Source organism: Mandrillus leucophaeus, unplaced genomic scaffold (assembly GCF_000951045.1).
Source record: "Mandrillus leucophaeus isolate KB7577 unplaced genomic scaffold, Mleu.le_1.0 Scaffold34, whole genome shotgun sequence".
Taxonomy (NCBI): domain Eukaryota; kingdom Metazoa; phylum Chordata; class Mammalia; order Primates; family Cercopithecidae; genus Mandrillus; species Mandrillus leucophaeus.
The window spans coordinates 2561666-2571932 of NW_012103587.1; the positions used below are offsets into that span (position 1 = coordinate 2561666).

General features: G+C 42.6%; 1 protein-coding gene across 1 annotated transcript in view; it reads left to right on the top strand.

The window, feature by feature from the left end:
- The window catches only part of TMEM132B (transmembrane protein 132B), a 341477-nt gene extending 331532 nt beyond the window's left edge, over nt 1–9945 (top strand). Inside the window, exons 7-9 of the mRNA XM_011988883.1 lie at nt 77–347; nt 1839–2030; nt 2949–9945. Of these exons, the coding sequence (XP_011844273.1) occupies nt 77–347; nt 1839–2030; nt 2949–4094 (1609 nt within the window). The 3' untranslated portion in view covers nt 4095–9945. The remainder of the gene's footprint in view (nt 1–76; nt 348–1838; nt 2031–2948) is intronic.
- The last annotated feature ends 322 nt before the right edge of the window (nt 9946–10267 follow it).

Consider the following 10267-nt stretch of genomic DNA (forward strand, 5'->3'; position numbering starts at 1 on the left):
AGAATTTTAAAAACAAGGGCATGTAGAACTTCTTAACAATGAGGACTTTATTCTGTTTTGATTCCTTGTGCTCTAGGCCTACCCGGGATAGCGATGATGAGGACGATGAGGAGAAGAAGGGACGAGGCTGCTCCCTGCAGTACCAGCACGCCACGGTGCGCGTCCTCACCCAGTTTGTGGCCGAGTCGCCTGACTTAGGGCAGCTCACCTACATGCTGGGCCCCGACTGGCAGTTTGACATCACTGACCTTGTGACCGAGTTCATGAAGGTGGAGGAGCCGAAAATCGCTCAGTTACAGGACGGCAGGACCCTGGCTGGTCGGGAGCCGGGAATAACCACAGTGCAGGTACACGCTGCCATGCCTTGCCACTTTGCCCAGCACCAGTCTGTGTTGATGAGTGGCCAGGTAGATGCTGTTGTGCAGATATGTGTCTGTGTGTGCATGTGCACGTGGCCGTGCATATCAACGTGTGTCACTGTGCATGCATTGCCTCTGTTTGTTTGTAAGAGAATAATGAGAAGCAATAGAGCATTCACCAATTTTAATAACCTAAACTCAGATTAATTTTCGCATTTTAGAGAGTTGGCAAAAATATCTAATCCCTTTTACCAAGAAGGCTAAATGAAACATACAGTGTAAATAATCTTTTCCCCAATATCATACTCTCCATTTTGTAATCACCAATAGAAGGTGGTTGAACTGCTGAAAGCTAGTTTTTTTCCTCCTAACCTTGAAGTTTAACCATTTAGTTATATCATACCTTGTAGACAAAATTTTTTCAAAGCATTATAATCCATAGCTAAATATTCTTTATCATAGTGACAGTAAAATTATTTTCTAGCCAGTTTGACAGGATAAGTATGCAGAAATGGTGCAGAATATTTCTTTATACAAATTTAAAATGTTTCTGCTCAGAGTTAACTAAGTCAGATTTTATTGTAGCCAAAGCTATATTTTTGGCAAAGCTGGATGAAACATGTTATGTTCTGTGTTTTCTATTTTTGTGTAACAAATTACCACAAACTAGCAGCTTAAAAAACACCCGTTAGTCAGCTAATATTTCCGCAGGTCAGGCGTCCGCGTGGGCCTGCTGCGTTCTGTGCTCAGGGCACCACGAGGCTGAACTCCAGGTCTCGGCTGGCCTGGGCTCTTATCTGGGAGTTTGGGGAAAGACTTGGCTGCCGAGCTCCTTCAGGTTGTGGGCAGAACTTAGTGCTTTGTGATTTTAGGACTGACCGAGGTCCCTGTTTCCTTGCCCACTGTCAGCCAGGGGTCACCAGGGGTCACTCTGCTCCAAGGCCACCTGCATTCCTTGTCACGTGGTCTCTTCCGCCTTCAGTAACAGCTGGATGGAGTCCTTCCCACACTGAACCTCTAACTTCCCCTTCTGCCCCCAGCCAGGAAAAGGTCTCTGCTTTTAAGGACTCACGTGATTACATTGGGTCCACCTGAGTAATACAGGATGACCACCCTGTTTTAAGGGCAGCTGTGCCATTCTAAGTATTAGTTGTTGGGAAAATGTTGCTCTTTGAGTACCTAATATCAATGGACAGGTTTTTATTACTGCCTCTAAATTAAATCAAGATTCTCTCAGAAAATACACGGCTGTTATCATGAGATAAATCAGAGGAAAGTAAATAGACCAAGATCATCTATATAAAACTCCTGTAATTGTTAAGTGTGATTGGACAACAGCATAATACTCTCCTAACCGATTCCCACGGGTGCATGCATTGAGCCAAGGGCTGGGAGAGCACTTTGTTGGGAGCCCTAGTTAAGGGGTTCACGGTGCTTGTGAGGAACAGAGATGCATGAGCCTCCCCGCTGACTTTTCAGGTCCTCTCGCCGCTCTCGGACTCCATCCTGGCTGAGAAGACGGTAATCGTCCTGGATGACCGAGTCACCATCGCGGAGCTGGGAGTGCAGCTCGTAGCTGGCATGTCTCTCTCCCTGCAGCCACACCGAGCAGACAAAAGGGCCATCGTCTCCACAGTCGCTGCCCTGGATGTTCTTCAGTCCCCACAGCAGGTGAGTGTCGCAGGGGCCCTGCCTTCCTGGTCAGTGGAGACGAATTCTGTCTCGGTTAGCACGTCCTGTAAAGGAGTGCAGGAGAGCCCTCATGCCTAGGACTGGGGATTCTTGAAGCTTCTTGTTTCTTATCCAGGCTGTTCTGTCTCTGAGAAAAGTATTCAGGGACTTAGACACATTTCCTCTTATGTGCTTTTCCACACCCACCACATCCCCATACGCCATTTGCTTTCTGCTGGGCTTATCTGTGCCAGGCACAGCCTGCTGCTAGACCGTGGCCAAAGGATCACGTTTTCACTTTTGCCAAAGCAGGTGGTTTTTGATACTTGGAAATTCCATTTCAGCTACTTATGCATGGCTAATAGGCACCAAATTGCTACTGTTTACAATAATTATGGTCAACTCTAAAACTTCCTCCCATCTCTAAACTTCTATAAATTATTTCTGAAGATACCAGAGCCACTGTGCCATTCCAGCCAGCCAGCCTCACAGTGCATCTTCCCCACTCCCCCAGCCAGTGCATGTTTTGCTACGTCACCACTGGGTTCTTAATAAAGAATGTTCAAAGTGATATTATCTTGAGCAGTAGCCTGATTTGTTGCACCTGAAATTGATTCAGATAAATTGCCTGATCTTTCAATATGTTTTTAAAAAGGTCAAATTCTATTGTATGTATGCAATAAATTATAGTTTAATGCCGTCATTAAAGTGTATTATTTATTCCTTGTCCCAGAGAGGCTACAGCACATTATTGATGCCAGTTCCACCAGTTCAAGGCATAACCAGAACTGTTCAAGATTATAAAACTATAGACATCTTCTCCTTATATTGAAACAATTTATATAGGAGATTATATTTATGTTTTCAAATTTGAAGGAATCTGATTATAACATAATGCTTTGGTTTCATTTTCCTTAGGAAGCAATAGTAAGTTCTTGGATTTTATTCAGTGATGGTTCGGTGACACCTTTAGACATTTACGATCCTAAGGATTATTCTGTTACTGTCTCATCATTGGATGAAATGGTGGTGTCTGTCCAGGCAAACCTTGAGTCCAAATGGCCAATTGTGGTTGCGGAGGGTGAAGGACAAGGGCCTTTGATTAAGTTAGAAATGATGATAAGTGAACCTTGTCAGAAGACCAAGAGGAAGAGTGTTCTTGCCGTGGGTAAAGGAAATGTCAAGGTCAAATTCGAACCGAGTAGTGATGAGCACCAAGGAGGCAGCAATGATATTGAGGGCATCAGTCGGGAATATAAAGACCACCTCAGTAATTCCATAGAGCGCGAAGGAAACCAGGAGAGAGCGGTCCAGGAATGGTTCCACCATGGCACGCCTGTTGGCCACGAGGAAAGTACCAACAAAAGCACAACCCCCCAGTCTCCCATGGAAGGGAAGAATAAGTTATTCAAAAGTGGTGGTCCAGATGCCTTCACAAGCTTCCCCAATCAAGGGAAGTCACCGGACCCCAATAATCCTAGTGACCTCACAGTGACCTCAAGGGGGCTAACAGACTTGGAGATTGGCATGTATGCCCTGCTCTGCGTCTTCTGCCTGGCCATTCTGGTCTTCTTGATCAACTGCGTGGCATTTGCCTGGAAATACAGACACAAAAGGTTTGCTGTGAGCGAGCAGGGCAACATCCCCCATTCCCACGACTGGGTCTGGCTTGGGAATGAAGTGGAACTTTTGGAGAACCCTGTTGACATTACACTCCCGTCGGAGGAGTGCACAACCATGATAGACAGGGGCCTGCAGTTTGAGGAGAGGAACTTCCTTCTGAATGGCAGTTCCCAGAAGACTTTTCATAGTCAACTCCTCAGACCCTCTGACTATGTCTATGAGAAAGAAATTAAAAATGAACCTATGAATTCTTCGGGCCCAAAGAGGAAGAGAGTCAAGTTCACTTCCTACACCACCATCCTTCCAGAGGACGGCGGCCCATACACCAACTCCATCCTGTTTGACAGCGATGATAACATCAAGTGGGTCTGCCAAGATATGGGGCTGGGGGATTCACAGGACTTTAGAGACTATATGGAAAGACTGCAAGACCAGATGTAAACTCCTTTCTTATGTTTGTATTCACCTTTATGCCTTCTGTTTTTTGAATGCTGGAGCAGTGAGTTTGATCAGCAATAGGGGATGATTTAACAAAGTTTGATGTGTGGAGGTCTGGTGGGATTCATTTCTAAGCAGGTAAAAGAGGTCTGGAAAGCTATAGAAGCTGGGTTTTCAGTCTGGATATGCCTCTAAAACAGCCACATGTGGGGACTGAAGAAATTCTAAGACAACAGTTTTATGGACTGCCTGGCACGAGCTCAGTGCAAATGTATGAAACCTGACCCCACAGACATTGTTAGTCATCTCGTGACAAATGGCCATGTGGAATTAGAAAAGATTTGGGTGTTGATTTTTCTATTCCTAGACCTTTTAAAGCACAGTGGACACTAATTGCCCCTTGGCCTGAGTTTAGACATACATGAAAGATGACTGAATGTAGCTATCCTGATTTGTCATGAGCGCTGCTCATTATTTTTATATACATTTGCACCTGCACCTGTTCCTTTGACCTCTGGAATTCTTTTTGAAACATGAAGAGAAGAAATTTCAGTCTTTTCCTTGAGCTCTGTTTGATTTACACATGAGTTTTCTTCCCTGGGATTTGCCATGCCGTGTTATTTCCTGGGTCTCCAGGCAGGATGTCAGGTTTTTCCAGTTTTCCGCACTTCTTCGTCTAGGGACGGTATCCAAGAAGCTTATTCTCACTTTGTTTTTCCTCCCTTTTGTTGCTGAACTCTCTTGTATAACACTGGGACAAAGGGTTTTACTTAAAATGTTAATACACAATGAGGGAGGGCCAGCTCTTTACAGTTTTCTACGTGAAGTTTCAAAAATTTGGAGAAAAGTTGTCAATCACAAACATTTATTTTTATTCTCTGCTTGTTGAAAACTCTTGGGGAACTCCTGGAGTGCATTTCTGAGGGTAAAAAGGCCCCAACATAGCTGTATTTATACAAGTACTTTGTGGCCAACACAATTTGTTATCCAAACTGAAGTCTTAAAGTAGAATGGACCTGCACAGAAAGGAAGTTATCTAGGAAATAGATGCAGATTGCACTTTCCATTTTACCAGAACAAAAGTTGTTTTTTTTTTTTTTAAGTAAGTAGAATGACATTTCAAGTTAGCAATATGTAGAAATCCATTCATACAATGACCAAAAAAAAAAAAAAAAAAAAAAAAAACTCAATCATGACTCTGGCAGAGACAAAACATTGACAGGGTGTGCATTTGTGGAGAGAAGCAATGTTTCCCCGGAAAGTCCATACAAATAAGTGACCATTCCAGAATTCAAGAAGTAGCTATTGTAGAAAAAAAAATTTAAAAACCACAGCTATTGAAAAATCAAAATGGCAAGAGAAAAAAAGAAACAACTCCTGCATAATATTTAAATAAAAATGTTATTTTTGTAGCATCATGAATGGTCCTAAGGCAAAAATTTCAGATTAGCAAAATGTGATGACATATTTATTAAGATCGTATTATTGGAAATGTGGACACTGGACTAGTATGCCTCATTATGAGCTTTACTGAGCCATTTGCATCTCTAAGAAATATAATTTTAAAGGCCCAAAGTAGGAAGGATCTGCAGGAAGTCAGCTGAAGCAGTGCCCTGACCCCAAATGGCTGACAACTGAGCTAATCCAAGGAGAGGCGTTCAGTTGTTCTCTTATGGTAGATTTCCTTGGATGGGGACTTGACAACCCAGCCTCCTCTAGCCATGACGTGGCAGCCAAAAAGTTCTTCCTGTATCTCTGGCCCACAGGACTACAGTGTGTTTGTGAACAGTGCTGAAATTGCAAGTGACGTAGGCCTGACCTCCAGAGCCCAGTGTTCAGTTAGTTCTATAAAACGGGGCTTAGGAACTGAAGCTGGTGAAGTTCCAAAAATAGTTCAGTTTGATGGGATAAGGAAGCGAGGAGAGCCAGGCATTAGCTGCAAAAGGAGCTTGCAGAGAGATGGCTGACACTTTATGGGAAGACTCCTTAGTCAGCCAAAAGCTTTTCAAAGAGTTTGGTGCAGAGGTAGCTCAGAACCAACCATACAGGACTGAAGAAAGTTCATATGCTGATTGGCACATAGCTATCCAGGTGAGTCGGCTCTTTCTGAGAGGCTCTTCAGTCCTCTCTCCCTTTGGATCTCTAGCATTCCAGAAATACTGGGAATTCATTTCTGAAAATGAAGAACCTCCACTGAAATGGGGAGGAAATCTCTTACACACATACAGCAGGGTCCTGCCCACTGGTAAAGTGAAGACTTTGGGTAGGGGGTCTAACTGGGGAGGAGGTAAAGGAAATTATCACTGCCATGGGGAGTGTTATTAGGGAACATACAAATTAGAGCATTCCCTCTGATGGCAGTGCTTGATGGGGTGCAGGGGGCAAACTGGGGAGCATTCAAACATGCCAGTGCTTTCTCAGCAGGGCTGGAAGCTGCCCACAGTCCTGAAGATGCTTCTTGTGATTACTTAGAGTCACCCTGAGTGATACAGCCCCTGTGTAGCCACCTTTGCTCCTTTGTGTTATAACCCAGTCAGTTCAAAATAATAATCAAATGGAAGGCCATGGGGGAAGGGTTCCTTCCACCATAGAACCCACACCCAGATGTATATAAACACATATACACACATATGCCCATGTGTGTATGTGTGTGTGTGTGTGTGTGTGTGTGAATACTGAAGAGCCAGAAAACAAACTATTCAGTAAGAATCAGCAGTGACTGTCAATTGTCCTCAGATTTGGCATGGATACTATTTCTCATGAAAGAATTTCATTAAAATATTTCCTCCTCCCTCTAAATATTTCCTGAAGATTATAAACCATGGGTTATAGCACCTTGTTTTCCAGCTAGTCAATATACAACTATTAGGCGCTGTGCCCCAAAATATCTAAAGTGGAGGTAAAGGTATAAACTATTAAGTCATGAAATCTAATTTTCTGGGGACCATGAATTTGCCTGGATTTTCCATGATTTTATGGCTGATAGACCCACATTATTAGTCTTGTTAAATAACCTGAACCAAACATTGATAAAGTCCCTTCCTCTCCCATGGGAATGGAACGCTCAGCCTCCCGCTGAGGGAGACACCAGCAAGCCTCTTGAGAAGGCACCAGACAGTGAACTCCATGGTCACAGGAAGGGAGGTTCAGACGCTAGATGACCAGCATACGACCTGGAACCATTGAGGATTGCAACCGCTGCCTCCAAGGTCCAGATGTGCTGCAGTAGAGGCCAGAGCACAGGAATCAAGAAGCAGCTGCCACATCAAAGAACTGATGCTTAAACACACAGGTGTGTTGCATTTGAGAGAAGGCAAGAAGAAAAGACAATAGAAGGTTGCCCTGGAAAAACAACACCTAGCAAACCTCAGAATGCTCCATGTGTCCCAAGAGAAGGAATAATTGACTTCCTAGCTGTTGTATAGTGCACACTGGCCAGGATAAATTCCCAGACTATAATAATCCTTACTATCTAGACAGAAGTTTCTATTTATAAAGTCATGCAGGGGGAAAGTTGATTGCTTTTTGTCCCATTGCCACATCTGTAGACTAAGTAATTTGTAACTTGCTAACTTTTAAGTTTTAGAACGTCCACCTTTGTGCATTTTGGTAGCAGTCTTGTTTCATTATTTTAGAAAGAGGTCTTCCCATTACTGGGATGTTGGAGCCCTGTCAGAGAACTATTAAGGCTCTGTGAGGGAACTATTCAGTCTCACAGCAAGGACCACAGAGCGTGGTTTCATCTGAACCCTATATGTCAGGGACACCAATGTGTTTTCCACTCTAATTACCTAAAAATGGTCTCAATTCTCCATTTCATTCTCTGTAAATGACATAACAGATGGTTTATAAACTCAGCAACCCTCCCCTTTTTATCAAAATTATATACGTGTGATGTAATGCATATCACCTGTCATGTAAAGGGACGGTATGGATGGTGGAAAAGTTATGCTAAAATATGGACTGCAGATATTTTTGTATGTAATATAGGCAATATAATGAAACACCGAGTTTTTAAAAATGAAAGCATGCAAAATTGTAGCTTTTAAATGTACAGACATCCCACTCAAAAATATCTAAACTGATAGTGGGAAAAACATTTGAGACCTAATAACATCATGAAATGCCCTGAATTTGGAATTCTGGCCTAGAAAGGATGTGGCTTATGTTGGGATTGATGATGGAATCTGCCAGAACATTTTCATCTTATTCTTCTTGACTTTTGGATTTTTTCCTTTTCTTTTTTTCTGGAAATATTTCGGAAATAAAGTGACTTCATTTTTCAGCATAAAGGTATATTCTAACCACAGGGTAACACATCATTTTTAACATGAAAATAAACATTTAAACATTCTTCAGTTGTTTCATTATTTTATCTGCATGTTCCCTAAAACAGCTGTATGGTTGGCTATAATATGGATATGTTTTTTTCTTTTCAGCCAGAGATTTTAATACTCTTGATGCAGTAATAAATGGACATCAAAAGAAAACATTTCATAAAAGTTGCCAACATATTTTACTTTTAAAACATTTCTTATTGTTTTCCTAGTAGGCTGGGGAAAGCTTCTCAACAGATGTCTCAGAAAAAGATCTGTTTCTCACGGCCCCATCCAGGGTCAAACCATGTTGAAAGTCAGTGCTGAAATGCATGATGCTGTGGGTGTTTGAGAGCCTTTGACCTCTGTCCACCCTTTGATCTTTGCTTGTCAATGGCTTGGTCTTGTACATGTACTTGGGGCAGGGGCTTTGTGCTGGACCCAGGGTGCTGAGGTTCCCAGAACAGGCAGAGCTCTAGAGACATAAGAAAACCGCAGGTCAGGTGGGGATTCTGTTTGAGAGGCTGAAGTAGATGTTTCAGCTGAAAGATGGGCGGTACACTTGCCAAGTCCCTAGAGGGGCTAGAGGCTCTCTGTTGGTGTATGTGTATTTCTTGAAACTGCAGAGTCATTTTTGGCATGCTGGCAAATGCTACTCTTTGCTTTCAGGATGAATGGGGATGCCTCTTAGGCAATAATTTGACATGTCATAATAAATGCCCAATACCAAACCTAGTCTTTCTCCAGGCCCCTCAGACATCATTCAAGTAATTGGGTGTAAACACAGGAGTTGCCTTTGTGAAACGGAGGCAGGATTTCCTGCCTCTAAACTATTGGCAGCAAAATGCCAAAAATGTGCTCCCAGTTGCAAAACCCCAGCCCCATCAGAATTGCTTCTCAGCACTTTGGGTAACTGTTTTCCACTAACAGCTTCCTCCTTGTCTTTTCCCTGGGAACATGGGAGCACTGACACAGAACTCAACCGGTCCAGCACTTTGGGAGGCCCAGGTGGGCAGATCACCTGAAGTCAGGAGTTTGAGACCAGCTTGGGCAACATGGTGAAACCCTGTCTCTACTAAAAATACAAAAATTAGCCAGGCGTGGTGGTGGGCGCCTGCAATCCCAGCTACTCTGGAGGCTGGCAGGAGAATCACTTGAACCTGGGAGGTGGAGGTTGTAGTGAGCCGAGATTGTACCACTGCACTCCAGCCTGGGCAACAAGAGCGAGACTCCGTCTCAAACAAAAACAAAACAAGGAAAACAAAAACAACTAGTTCTTCCCAGATCTGAGCGTGCATGTATATATACAGTTTAGTAAAATATGTTTCAAGAAAAGGATAAAAGAAAGCTTGAAAGAAGATTTGTAAAAGAATGAATGCTTTATATTTAGGCTTTGTGTGTGAGTGCAAAATGTAAACATGGCATTTGAAATTTTTTGGTATTGAAATCCTTAATGCCTGTTACTTTCTTTATGGTTTTATACAATTGAGATAGGTTCTGAAGTTTTTCTGTTGTTTGCTTTTAGAAATTTTTAAAAATACAAAAAAAATGCAGAAACATTTTCATCTGGGTTACCGTGTTTATAGACTATTCTATGGCTCAAGACAAATAGGACACCATCATTTTCCAGATAAGAAATAACAGTTCAAGTTCATTAGGGAAATTATCTTCCCAGTCCAAGAAAGCAATAATGTTATCAACTTACAAGATTGGACAATCTTCTTATTCTGTGAGATGCCTTTAAAATTTCTTTGGATTTAATTGCTGCTCTTGGTCAGTTGTTCAAATGAAACGTTGTAATTTTATGTTAACCACAAGAGTCTCACGGGAGTCTCTTTAGATGCTGCAGGAACTGAGGGG